The sequence below is a fragment of the Dromaius novaehollandiae genome, chromosome 8 (assembly GCF_036370855.1).
Source record: "Dromaius novaehollandiae isolate bDroNov1 chromosome 8, bDroNov1.hap1, whole genome shotgun sequence".
NCBI classification, from domain to species: Eukaryota; Metazoa; Chordata; class Aves; order Casuariiformes; family Dromaiidae; genus Dromaius; species Dromaius novaehollandiae.
Genome location: NC_088105.1, coordinates 39,999,053 through 40,013,175, shown reverse-complemented (window position 1 = coordinate 40,013,175; position 14,123 = coordinate 39,999,053). Strand labels below are relative to the sequence as shown.

At 49.9% G+C, this 14,123-nt stretch overlaps 1 protein-coding gene across 2 annotated transcripts in view; it reads right to left on the bottom strand.

Moving 5' to 3' along the window:
• The window catches only part of ROR1 (receptor tyrosine kinase like orphan receptor 1), a 149,076-nt gene extending 141,428 nt beyond the window's left edge, over positions 1 to 7,648 (bottom strand). Inside the window, exon 1 of one of the 2 annotated variants that reach the window (XM_064516312.1) lies at positions 7,584 to 7,648. Coding sequence is in view for 1 of the 2 variants with exons in the window: in XM_064516311.1 (XP_064372381.1) it covers positions 1,538 to 1,646 (109 nt within the window). In the remaining variant the exon portion in view is untranslated. Of the gene's footprint in view, positions 1 to 1,537; positions 1,933 to 7,583 lie in introns of those variants that run through there. The other variant, XM_064516311.1, reaches the window with a different exon arrangement.
• Between the last annotated feature and the right edge of the window lie 6,475 nt (positions 7,649 to 14,123).

Genomic DNA, 14,123 nt, shown 5'->3' with positions numbered 1-14,123 from the left:
ATGTGCTTGTAACACATGATAGATGTCTTCTAACATTAAAAGACACAACACTTGCTCTGTCCGTGAGCCAACATTGTAACTTTTTGCTACAGATATTAGTTATGATATAGAAGATCTCTCAGTGTGGAAAGCGTGTATTAAAAGCAATATGCTCAGACACAAAGGTAAAGTCATATAGTGAAAGATACTTTCTAGCAGAATTTACACTAAATGAAAATGGCCAATTTTGGATCCACCATTTCCATCGCTTCATGTTTGTTCTTTTTCCCCAGGTCTTAGAAACCCACACAACTCCACACTATAACCTCCAAATTTTGAATTCAAACTGCAAATCGGAAGAGGTTGAGTAACTTTATTCCAGCCACATCTTCGACATCTCCTACATCCTTCATGTTGGGGGTGGGCTGCCTTTCTGAAGTACACCTATTTTGTTATTAAACATATGCAGAGTTCCCTGGAGGCAACGTAAGCCAAACTTTGAACGTTTTTTCCCATTGAGACGGCACGGAGAACTCCTGTCCCAAAGCAGGACATCACCCGGCGATCGAACGGGCGCCACTCGCGTGCCCCGCGCAGCCCCCGCGACACCTGGAGCGCGCTGGAACGGCTCCGCCACCCAACACCGCCTCCAGCGAAGGGACAGGCGCCGCGAGGGACAGGCGGACGCACAGGCAGAAACGCAGACACCACCGCACGACGACCGCGCTGTGTCTGTTCACCACAACCCACCTTTTAATGGCAATTACCCCACAGTGTCCGCAATTTAGCTGAGGGGCTTCACGACCGCAGCTCTCCCAGTTCTGCACCTCTAAATACCCAAGCGCATCAGGTTCCCGTCTCTTTAGCGTTCACTTCTTTCTTGTTTAAACACTGAATATTTATTATTAATATTATATTATCAACCAAGACTTTTCAGAAGTGACTTGTGGCTTGGGTGCCCACCACAAAGCACCTTCCAGGAGACCGAGTTTGGGAACATCCCCCTCTCACCAAAACCTCACGCGGGCATCCCAAAATCACTGCTCGCTTCTTACCAGCTTGCCCTGAACACAGACGGGTTCTTTTTTCATTTAACTCTATCGGGGTCCCTTCACGCATGTTTTAAACGCAAGACACTGCAAAAAGCTGAAAGCAAAACCCTTAATAAAACAGAGATGGCGAAATGCAGATAGCGGTCGTTAAAACGAAACCGGAGCGGCTTTCTTTTAAAGGTTAAAAAGGAAAAAATAAGGAAGGAAAGTTTCGGGAAGGCTGCAGGGGCAGCGAGGCGGCCAAACGTGCCCCGCCGAGCCGGGGGAGCGCAGGGCGGCTGGCGTTACCGACACGGGACCCCCGGCAGGGCGCCCCGCCGAGCCCCTCGGCGCGGCCGTTAACGGCCGTTAGCGGCGCCGCGGCCGTTAACGGCGCCGCCGCCGCCCTCGCGCCGGCCCCGGGGCCCCCGCGCCGCCCTGCGCGGCCGCGGCCCGGCCGGGGGGAGCCGCCCGCTCGGCCGGGCACAAAGCCGCGGCGGGCGAGGGGCAGCGCGGCGCGTCCCTACCTTGCGTGGCCTCGGCGAGCGCCGCGCGGCTCCCCGCGCGCAGCAGCAGGAGCAGCGGGAGCAGCAAGAGGCTCCCGTCCCCGCCGCCCGGCCGGGGCGGCTGCTGCATTCCTGAGCCGCCGCCGCGCTACTCCGACATCCACAGCGCAGCGCCGGCGTCCCGCGCCGCTCCACGCCGCCGCCTCCGCCTCCTCCTCCTGCCGCGCCGCCGCCGCCCGCCGCCGCGCCGCGCTGCCGCTCTCCGGGCGGGGAGCGAGCGCCGGGCGCGGGCGGCCGCCGCCTCTGCCTCCCTCAGCCCCTCGCTTGTCACTTTCCGCCAGCTCCACTCAGAGACCGGCCCAGCCCCGGCCGCGGCGCCCCCGCGCCCGCCGCCCGCACCGCGCCGCGCCGCGCGGCCCCGCAGCGCCCCCTGCCGGCCCCGCCCGCCGCCGCCGCCGCCGCCTCAGGGGGGCGCTCGCCCTCCCCTCGCCCCCCGGGGCGGGCGCCATTTTGTCCCGCCTTGGCGCCCCTCGAGTCTCGGCCCCCTCTCAGCCCTCGGCCCCGCGCGGCCCGCTGTCCCTCGCAGCGCCCGGCCCCCTCTCAAACCACCGTCCCCCCTGCGCAGGTGGCCACCACATCGCTCCCTCCTAGCCACGCCGAGGGCAGGTGCTGCGCCCACGCAGCTAACTGAGGCGGCCTTCCTCGCGGCCCCCCGTTGGGGCCTTCCCCCGCCCCGAGCGCCTGGGGGTTGGGGAAGCTCCCGTTGGGTTTGCCGTCCCTTCTCCACCCTCCAAGCACCCGCAGCTCATAAAGTGAATGCCTGCTCTGTGATTACTGCACAGGGTGGTGGGGGGGAGGCTTTTCCAGGCCTTGTGTTAGTTGCTGCCACTATTTATATCTTCCCCGGTCTCATTCTGATCTTTCCCCGTTGTGGACGAGAGCAGGAACACCCATCATTTTCCTGCCCTGTCACCTGCAGACTTCGCCAAGACAAACTCCAGCAACAAAGCAAGGGATGCCATGAAAGCTGGAGAGCGAGCTGGTGAAATCACCTCCTGGAGGTGTCCGATGCACAACCGCAAGTACAGGGCACCTTGCGTCTGACCCCCAGCAACGCGGTCAGATCTATTCTGGCTGCCCCAAGGTTTTTTGCTTTACTGAGACCTGCTAAACTCCCCCAGTTACTTCCCCCTCGCCCAGAACTGCGACCTGACGGAAATCATCATTAGACTTCTCTACGGACAGCTGATGTTTTTAAAAGAGCGTCTCAAAAACCTTACAGCAAAGCGATGCTGGAGCACAGTGTCACAAGGCCGTTCGCGGTATCACTGGGGTGCACGCGAGGTGTTGCTCTACCCCAGATCCACCATGAACATATCAGCTGTGCATCAAAAGATCCTCGACAGCTCATCGGTGATGCAGCAAGACATCAGGTTGGCGAGAGTGGCAGGGAGGTACTGGTGCATTTCTGAGCCATGATGGAGGGGTGCAACGCAGATGTTGGCCACCTCCTGTCACTGGGAATGCCACCGTTCACTGCCGAAGCGCGGCTGGAGCAGCTGAGGCTACGGGGAGCACCCTGATGGGTTACACGTAACCTAAAATTCATCCTCTATCGATGCATTCTTCTAAGAGCACTTGCAGTGAAACAAAACAAAGAAACCAATAATTAGCACTGTGGAAAAGTGATTTCTCAGCTATTTTTTCATGCATGGGTTGATGGTTAAGAGCTTCTCGTTTTCCCCTTGCATCATTTCAGCTTTACTGGATCTTTCCTACTTCTCCTATCAGTTCTCAGCAGTCCAAGTCGCACCTTAAGAATCATTTTCAACCCTCTCTGCCTTAGCGAAAACAATATTCAACATAGTTTTCTCCCTGTTTAGCTTCTATACAAACAAGTCAACTTAGCTGAAAATGAGTCAAGCGCAGCTACTGCTGCGTAAGTAATTAGTAATCAGTGAGTAAGCACTTACTGACTGTAAGCGCCGAGAGCAGCATTTTAGCCCTGCTGTGTTTTGCTTTCCCCCATTATCCGGCGCGTCTCATGCTGGGCTGCGGGACTGTCCACGTGACCACACTTTCTACACATTTGTGGCCTCATTAGAAGGGCTCGGTCAGCCCATCGGAACATGACGGTGCCCGCAACCAGCCCCCAAACATGCTTTTTTCCTCTCGCTGGTGATAGGAAGCTGAGCTTTGTGGGCACGAGGGTTGGAGTTCCTTCCCTTCTGCCAGCGCAAAGTACCAATTTGCTGTATGTTATAGCATAGCTGTGTCTGTGGTCAGACACTCAGTAGTGAATAGTGCTCTTTTGCTGAAGTCAAGTGACACTGCCAAAACTGACTGAAGCTACTGGCAGTGAAAACTACCTTTTATTCAGGAGAATGGTCTCATTCCTGGGGTTTTTAGGTTATGTTTAGGATTTTAAAAGTCAATGGTTTAATAAAAAGTTCATAAGCAGAGTGAAAACCAGGACAAGATTAAAGGAATTTCCTCCTAACTTCCTGCTAAATCAGATCTCCTCCTCCCCCATGCTTTCTTTTTCCGCTATATGAATCTGGTATTTCTTGTCAGACACTTAGCTTAGTTTTAAGAGGAGAAACAAACCCAGAAAAGCATCTAGCTATGTGCTAGGAAAGGAGATTGGGGCCTGATACCACCGTCTCCTCACCCATGCAAACACACACATTCCTCCTCAGACTGAGGAGCACAGTGACAATGGATTATCCACTTCCTCGCAAAGCTCTAACACTAAAATAAGCATACGTAATGGATTAAATGACAAAGGTAAGCCTAGCTCAGTACTTTGAGTGCTGGGGTAGGACCTGGACTCAACGTGCGTGGAAGGGACTTCCCGCTGCCCAGGCCTGAGTGCCCATGTTTGCAGCAGGGAGGGATTGAATTTCTAAAGCATTCCTTACTTTGTAGCTATGAACCTCTGTTCAAGGTGCAAGACTTCTCACCTCCATGCTCTGAGATGCCTTCGAATGTAGTTTCATCGCTGGCTTAAGCTAATCATGCTGCCACCTCTCTCCCTACGCTTCCTTTCCCAGTCACACAGTCCCACTGCCTTCCTCCTGTCAGCTCTCACAATTGCACGGCCACACAGGACCTTCCCTTCCAGCAGCAGGATGAGCTTAGATCAGCTTAAACTAACCATGAAACCAAACCATTCCATACCAGACAGAGCTGATCCAAGTCAAGATTAAGGATGACCCACATTGTTGGCTTTCCCTGCAGCTACCTGGTCTTCTCAGTCCCACACGTTGTTTCTGACTCACTAAGGAGCTGAGATGGTTCAAGAGATAGATAGGCTGACAGATAATTCTCCCTTCATAGAGTGAAGAGGTTTCTGCCAGTTTAGGTCCCTACCACCTTATTGACAGGGAGCAATGAGGACAAGCAGCTCCCTAAGGGACAGGGAACCAAGCACAGTGACACAGCCAGCAGGGCCAGGGCCTCACCAGCCTGAGCCCCGTCCCAGGGCACCCCAGCAAGGCAGGCCGAGGGGTGGTGGCCAGGCTCAACCAACAGGCATCCGGCAAGTTCGTGGTGATGAAGCAGGTCTGAAATCAAGGCGGGAAGTCAATCTGCAGGTCAGGATCAGGTCCATTGGCAGCAGCCAGGTCAGAAACAGCCCAGAAATCGCCAGGCAGGTCCATGGTGACACAACAGGTCTGGGTCAAGCCAGGAAGTCAGAGCCCCTGAGCAGGGTGTGTGGGTAGAGACCCTAGGTGAGGTTGGCCAGGGCCATTAAGGCCATCTAGTCGCATTAATACTAGAGCTAATGACAGTGGGAAGGTCAGGCCATACAGCTGAGGCAGGATTTTGGCAGCACTAGTCTGGATTCGCTGTGGCTGCCCTGGCCCTCTGGAGGGTTACATCGCAAGTTCTCTCTAAGCTGATCTCATCGTGAGAAGTTCATTCAGCCGACTGGTCCAGTGGAAAATGAACCCTCTGACAAAAAAAGAAAGATGTTTTTTGAGATCAGCCAGCTGGGCCAACCCTCCACGCAGCTGCTCTAGTGTTAGACCCAACGCAGGCGACTGGGACCCTTATTCCAGGGTGGGGCAGGAATGATGGAGCTGCTGCTTTTGGCGGCAACCTGACATTAAACTCATTTAGCTGTAACATAAAATAGTTTCTTAATCTCTCTGTTTTTTGTATAATGAGGCAAGATGTCTGTGAGGTCCAGACACCTTTGAGCTGCGCCCAGGAACAACCCACGGCGAGTGCATGAGGATACAAAAGAAGTCTATGGCAGATCAGGAAACTAACTGCAGATTTGCAAAGTCTTGAGCTAGCTTCTAAATGCTGGATACATGCAGCGTGAAAGGATACATCAGTTATAGTTAAAAAACAAGCCACTTATTTTTAGCTGCAGATCTACCAAAGCGCATGCAATTAGCAAATATAAATCACTTCCGGGCTTGAAGACTGTTCAGCACAGCACGTAAATGAAAGTTAAAACATACATTTGGGGAATACGTAGTACATCTGCTCTTAATCTGCAACATTTTGAAATCAATACAACTATTCTCCCTACTTTTCCTTTAATGTGCAGCAGTCTGTCATACCACAGTGGAAGAACGAGAAATATATTAAACAAAAGCGCTAGAGTGGACATAACCCTAAATACTACAAAGTGAATAGTACAGAGTATTTTTAACTGCTGGATGGCAGAAAGTAGTCAAGGTAAGAATAAACACTGGCTTGGGAGGAGGGATTAGAGACAATTTCTCCTACATGATCTGCAGGATACCGCGGAGATGTAATGCACAGATAAGACTTCAGAGGTGACTCGGGGGAGACGAATCGCCGGTTTGATGCATGTCTACATATTTTAAAACAACGCAAGGCTTGTAGTCAATATCTTTGTGGAATTAGTTCCCGCAGGGAAAATGTATTACACACATAACTTTTTTCTTCTTTCTCGTTGTTTTTAATGAAAAGATAGCTAAGAAGCTGACTGTCTGGGAATGATTTGTAAGTACAATAAACCTAACAAGAGGATGATAAGCAAGATGTAGTAAGAGAATAGTGTCAGAAGTACAGCAAACTGAAAAAGAAACATTACACTTTTGTAGTTACTGACAAAATGTCTTCTTAAGTATCATGTCACATTGTAAAAGACTCCTCATTTTTCTTTCCATCTCTCACTAGTATCCCTATTAGTCTAAACAATTTTTTTTTTCATTTTGACCATCTGGGGCCATATCGCTCATTCTTTGCCCATTAGAAATTCAAATACAATTAAACCAAAATGTTAAGGCTTCTACAGTGGAGTTTCAAGATGAGGCTAGGATGTTTATTCTGCTCCTGCAAAGCAGCATTCTTGGATTCACAGCATCTGCAATCCATGGGAGGACCATGTGTATAGCTGAGATTTCATCAATGATTTTTAAATGCCAACATAATCCAGAAAACGACAATTGGTATTACTTTTTAAAGGTTGGAGATTTACATGTATCTTTGCTTACATTGTCAGTTTTTGGGGACAGGACTTCTGTCTAACGGATGTGGAGACATTGTCTCACTTGAGGCATCCTCCATTTTCTACCTGAGCTTTTGGGAACATGCGCAATGCAAACAATAATATCTTTTTTTAAAACGAACAGGAGATATGAATGACAATTTTCTGAATTATGTAAAAAAAATCAACCACTGTATAGAGAATAGGCATGTGCAAGAAAAACATATATCTTGCTATGTGATTTTTTTTTCAGCAAGCTAGCTTCCTTGTAAAAGCTCGTTGCAGACAGTTTAAGAAAAGCATACATTGGCCAACATGAAGAGTGTATGCTGTTCATGTGAGTCCTGTTACTTTATATGGTCATGCAGCAAAAGCTTTCCATTTTTTTCATGTTGCATGAGAAAATGGTTGATAAACTTGGTCATCATCACGGACAACTCTTAAGCAGTTAAGACTTTGTTTTCAGGATTTGTGTTTTCAACCGGGGTAAGAACAGATACCGAAAGACAGAGAGGTAATGGATTGCACTTGATGCAGGGTTTTAGTTAAGAGCTAGATCCAGTACTGGTCCTTGTCAGGACGTTTCTGACCTACCTTTCACTGCCTGAATCGGCAGGTCAGCGGGCGAGACGCTGCGGTGGCTCAGAGCACGTTCGTAGGCAGTGGGAGACGCATCCCCCGCCGGGGACCTCTTTCTATTTGGAAGCCAGCAGGTTCGGCCACTGAGCAGGTGTTTGTGCCAGCCTGTAGAGCAGCTCCGTCTCCTTCTCCGACCGAAATTTTTGCTTTGCCTTAAGAGGAAAGCGAAGGGCTGGACGCTGGAGGAGAGCATGGTCAGGGGTCAGAGGACAGGCTATAGCCCTAGGGACCGGCAGAAGCGAGCGTCAGGAGGTTCAGTGTAATCTCGTTCGGACAATCTAGCTCAGCCAGTGATCTGGGAGTGCTTTGAAAATTGGCAGGAGACTATGGAAAAGATAAAAGGAAAAGCCTTGAAATAGACCACAATTCTTTCCCTTTCATATATGTATTACACTGGAATTTTATATATATAGCAGAAGGACTCTGTTCTTTATATCCTTGAATTACATCCCTCCATAATATGTAATTTTACCCTTCTGAAAAACTGAGGGTGATAGAATGGGACACAAACACGAGCAACTACTTAATAACATATGCAAATATCGGTGCGCATTTTACACATTATCTTTATTGCTGCTGTTGCTGTTATTATTTTATTTTTGTAATTGTGTGCTGGCGCCCCAGCATTTCATTAAATTTGGTATCCCGTTGTGCCGGGCACTTTCAAAGCATTAATTTAACAACCAGACACAGTGCAGAGCAGGACAGGCAACGGGAGAAGCGTGTAAGAGCAATGCTCGCAGGTGATCACGTGGACTGGCTATTTCCATTTCAGACACTGGGCTTTGCAGGCATCTTTCGGGAGGAAGGAGTTGCATGCGTTTTATCTCTGACTTGCTCATTATCCCCAGGAGTGAGTCTTGAAAAGAAGGTAATGGATTTACAGCTTCGTTCAGGCATGACCAGTCTGCACTTTTGCAAAATATCTCAGGTAATTTCAGGTGAAACTCCTCGTTAACTTCAAAGGAGCCAAGGTCTCTCTTACAGAGTTTGTTTTCTTTTTGTACAAGGAATCAGTCAGCCCAGTCCTCCAAAATCCGATTCAGGGAGATGATTAAGGCGATAGTTTGGAAAGCTCAGCTAACGTTACGCTCAACTATCTTAATTCATGCCTTTACAACGAGTTAGATGACTTTGCAGGCCGCCCCAGATCAACTTGTAGTAAGTGGTTCTGCCAGGAACGAGCAGTGGCATCGGCTCTACATCTCCCAGTTCTCCCCATAAATTAATTGGTAAGGGGTGCTGCAGTCATCAGCATGAACGAGGGAGGTTTCACCACCTTCTTAAACAATATCACCTTTGTTGCCAGGAATGGAGAGCAGTAAAATACTTCAGTCACTAGAGGAAGAAGAAAGTCACAAATTTTGCAGGCGAAAAATAGATTCCAGCATTCCTGGGCTGACAGGTTAATAAGAAGGCCTGAGCATTTGCCTTTTCAATGTATTTACTTGTGAGTCTACACAGGGAATTTGTTAGGGATCTGGCAGTTTGAGCAGGTTTTTATTCCAGCAGCATTTCAATTCGCCTTTAAGACTTTGAATTGAGACAAACCGAACGAAAGGTCCCTTGGTGGAATTTGCATGGAAGTTAGCAGGGGGCTGGCAAAACCGTGATAGCAGGTTTTAGGTATCAGGTTTATAGACTTGTAGTGTACCATCTAACATCTCGTATTTTCCACTCATTCGGCATGTAAAACTTTTATCCATATCAGTGTGAGTTTAGCACACCACTAAAATGGAGACTATGCCCCTAGGACACAAATGATGTAAGGTACCCCGTTTAGTTACAACAACTTGGCTGCACTAAATCTTGATGTTGAATGTTTGCTTTAGTTCCCCCATAAACTTTGTCTGCTGGATTTATATATTTTGGCTCCTTTTATTTTGACTCAAGTGGCTGAATTTGCAATGGGCTTAAGTGAATGCAATTCCACTCACTCCGGCAGCAGATCTGGAGCACAGTGGGTATTTCTTGTTATATAAATACAGGGCCTCATCTGGCAAGATGCTGAGCGGACTAACGCGTTCGGATGTCGATGAGGTCTGAGAGCGCTCAGCACCTCAAGGGACAAATCCCAGACCCTGCAACAGCCGAACTGCAGCAGATCTGTGGTCATTTTCTACAGCCGTTTGTCAGAGCCGGACTACACAGTGCGTTGGCCTGTCCCCGTTACAGTCACAAGCGCAGAAGTTAAGATAGTTGTTTTCCTGGCTATTATAAAAGCACACCTATATCCGCAACAACAATTCCTTAAATTACGAGGAGGATGAAGTTTTTTGTCTCTATAGGTCTATGAAATTTAGCTTCCGCTCACGCGGTTGTGTTTTTTTGGAAATAAAGCAGTATTTCAATAATGGCTTCAGTGGGATTTTTTTAATTCTTGTGCTCTATTTATAATTTTTCTAAAATCCACTTCAATTCCAGTGAAAATGGCTCTGATCTGATAAAGGAGATGAAGTCACTGCATCGGCTTACTCTTTTATTTCCATAAGGTTTGAAAGTTTTGTTCCCTGCAGGTTTGGAGCCCGGGTGTATTCGTCTGTTTTGGGGCAGGAAAGTTCTGCGGAGCAGCGTTTGGTCACCGTTGTCTGAATTTCATTATTCAGCTCTCCAGACTGGCAGAGGGGAAAAGTGCAAGTGAGCTGGGTCACAGGCTGAAATGTGAGAGCAGTCAACTTTTTCTGAAGTTTATGGGAATGAAAGGAAATTTAATACTGTTCAAAAGAGAGATTTAGAGTTGCATCATGTGAAAACAATTGGAGAAGTTCAGTCCTGAGGTCCCGGGTTATTTGGTAACCTACATGACCATTTGTCAGCCTGCAAGAGATGACGTTGGCTTTGCCGCTGGTCACAGTTGGCCTCTGTTTTGGAGGGGTATTGCAATGCCAGAGGAAAAAACACAAGTTATGTTGGTTTTAAAGACCACAATTAATTCTCGTCTTGATCCTCTTCGGTTCATCCCTCTTCTGCTGGCCTCCTCCGGGCTGCCGGTGGGGAGCTCCCGCAGCTCTCGGCGACGCGTGCTGACGGGCTCCTCGTGTGAACGGGGCCGCGGAGCGTGGCAGCTTCTTAGAGCTGTAAAATGCTGAACTCACGGCCATAATTTAACCTTTCAAACTGCTTCAAGCCCCACACGTTTGATTGTATGTGGAATAAAAGCAGTGGGACTCTGGGAAGTAACTGTATACTTAATATTTGTGTTATGTTTCTAGTGTATTTAAGCTAAAAGATGTTGATGAAAACATTCTTTACATTTTTAATAGTTTCTACGGAGTAAATCAGAATGAAAATCCACAGAGCTTTTAGTGTATAAAAATGAGCGATGTTAAACTATGTGTCATAGTTTGATCCACTTTAGCATGAGAAGTCTTTCTGCTGACTCAGTAGACTTGGACCAGGTCCACAGCACCAGTTTCCCTGTGCAATACACTTCCACATTGCTTTAGCAGCCTAGATACGAAGGCACCAGGTGATGAAGCTCCCAGTACCTCACTTGGGAGCACTCCTTCACGAATCCCCTCAAGTATCTGGGAGAAAAGTCACTTACTGGTAAGAACTTCTCTTAAAAGTTAGCCTGCACGTTCCCATAGGTTTTAGCTGCTCCCTATCACATCTCCTTCTCCTGCCACGGATACTAACCCTCCGGTTTTGGTGTCTACACCTGAGCTTGGCCATCAGTCAAGGACTCTACGCAGATTTAAAATGATGCTAAATCATCAGTGAAAGGGAAAGAAATGAAGGGAGTCAAAATAAGGAAAACCTGTTCTCAAAGGCCATTCATGTGCTTTTAGCTACTGCTTTGAGGGAGTTAGGTCCCAGAAGAGCAGCAGCTTCCAGGAGGATCTTTCATGGTAGCGTTGGTACCATGTATCACCGACCCACGCAGCCAGCGGGAGTGACCACAAAACTAGCACCAAGAAACACTCTTGCTTCTGGTGGGTTAAGTTAAGACACACTCTTAACTTATGGGCTAAATATTCCCAGTTTCCCAGCAGTGCCTGAGTGCCGTGGTGCATCCGCACTGGAGACCTCTGCCCGTGCCCCGAGCGGGGCGAGTGCCACGCTGCCCGTGGGGCTGCACGGCCGCCCGGGCTTGGCTGTGCACCCTGCCCCGCACACGCGGCTCTCACGCGGCCGGACAAGATACGTTTGATCCAGCCGGCTCAGGTCTGCGGTGATTTATGAGCCTCTCTGCCTCTGATTCCCGGTGGGGTTCGTTCACAAGTCGCTTGTATCAGTTCTGCAAATGTGGCTTTGTACACAGCTTCTTCCAGGCTGTGCCTCCACGAAGACCGGCAGCGTCTGCTCAGCCTTTCCTCCAGCTCACCTGGTCCTACAGCATCCGTCAGCTGGAAAACGGTGGAGGAAAATGAAGGGAACAGACAGCTGGAAACAAACAGGGGAAAAAGATGGGAAAGAAACTCCGAAAGTTAAGCAGCAAAAAAGATCCGGTATGCAAGCGCCGAGCTGCAAAAGCGTTGCACGTGATTTTGCAGGAATTTGTGCATGGTGAGAGGCATCTGTAGCGCTTCCCTGGATCCAAAAAAGTGATTCCCACAGAATATCCAGCAGAAATACGCTGTTCCCCATCAAGCCGCTTGGTAGTGACAGAAAAAATTAGTAGTATGTTATTAATGTTTGAGCCGAGGTATATTTTGTACCTTCCTTCTACCGCACAATCTGTTTAACATACACGCGCAGAGGCAGTCAGCTATTTAGTGGGCTTTCAATGCCGACATGTAAAATTGAAAAATGCAGCTCAGCTGCTTTTTATAAGACATTTACACTAATCGGTTCCAAGTCGAGCTCACAACCGCCGCTTAGCTTTGACTTTGGTTCCCTCTGCGATGGAGCCCTTAGCAGGGCAGGCCGGGGATCTGGAACCACTGATGTCTGGTGGTGTCACCCTCTCCAGCAGATCCTCTTGCCGGTGCCCACGGGTGGCTGCCACCCTGTACTAGGAAACCTGCGTTAAGCGTGGAAACGCTGGCAGTTGGTGGCATTGCCCGGGACACCGGCAGCAGTCGGCTGTGCCGGGAACAACACGGGCTGCTATCGTAAAATGAAAATAAACAGGTAGCGAGACAGGTCGCAATTACGGGGGCAGATTTCTCTGCCAGCCTTGGCCCTGCTGTAGCTTTGCCCGTTCAGCGCAGAGCCCAGCTGCTTGGCGCCAGCGCGGTCAGCGAACGCCAGCCTCGATGCTGCCATCTAGAGAAAACCATCCGCAGCTCCCGCACAACAGCGCGATTTCAGGGTTTTTCTGCCGCGGGCACGGGAGTTCGGCCCTTCGTGACCCCCGGTGGGAATCGGCCTGGCCCCGCGCCCGGCCGCCTCGGCTTTGGGCAACGCGAGCTGCGAAGACCCGGGTGGGGGCAAGGACCAGAAATGGTAGAGGAGGAGGTAGGTGCTTGTGCGAATTTCCACTCCTTGTGTTTCCATGTGTTTGCTTTCGTTGGTGAGATCTTGCGATATATTTTCATTTTTGCGCGGTGGAAACTGCATGCAGAAATCAGATATTGCATTACGTAAACTGAGGGTAAAGATTACAACGCATACAAACAGCGCGACATCTGGATCTAATCGGGTTCCTCCGGGACAGGAGCCTACAGCTTTAGCCTGGAGAGACGCAAAGAAGGAGCAAGAGCAATTTTTCACGCAAATACCCCCCACGCTTAGAGCAGCTGGGTCTCTGCAAGCACCTCCGTTGCCAGGTCTTCGGCAAATCTGGCCCATTAGGTGCTGTGCGGGCTGACTGCACTGCGCTGGCGTTGCACACGGAGTCATCGACTTGGGAGGAACACGCTACACTGCAGCCAAGGGTGAAGATGCATTTCCTGAGAAAACCGTGACTAACTGAACCTAGGAGCCTGGAACGGAAACCTCCTTATTCAGCGCTGCACAGGGTCTCCTTAGCAATCACTCGCTTCCCCTTCGCTTTCTGCACGCGCGCAGCCAACGCGCCGGCGCATGGGCAGCGGGGCTAAACCGGGATGCGGCTGCTCTGACCCGCTTGGCTTGGAGCAAGCTCCCTCCCCACGCGAGTCTCCACGGCCGAGCACGCGTGCTGAACCGGCCTCTGCGGGGAAGGTCTGGGCTTGGCTTTGCAGAAAAAAATTGTAGGTGAACTGGGAACACCTGGAGCTACTGCATCCAAGGTGAAGCTGGCAGAGCGCAGGAAGCTTCGCGGCCGATGCTGAAGCCGAGGAAGCACCCCGGCCCGTGGAAGCCGTCGTTTGCGAGCAAACGGGTTTTAACACGCAGAATCTGATTGCAGAGGGTTTCATTAGGGGCAACTCGGGGCTGACCTGCTTTAAAGGGAGGCCAACCATGAACGCTGGGGTCACTCGTTCACGCGACGCTTCGAAGGCAAATTAGAATCGGGAATCAGCGGTGCAGCCCCGAAACAGCACGTCTCACCCCGGTGTCCCAAAGTGCACCGGAGAGGTAATTAAGGAAAATTAATCGGGGAAAACCTGAAACGTGGAAAATGGA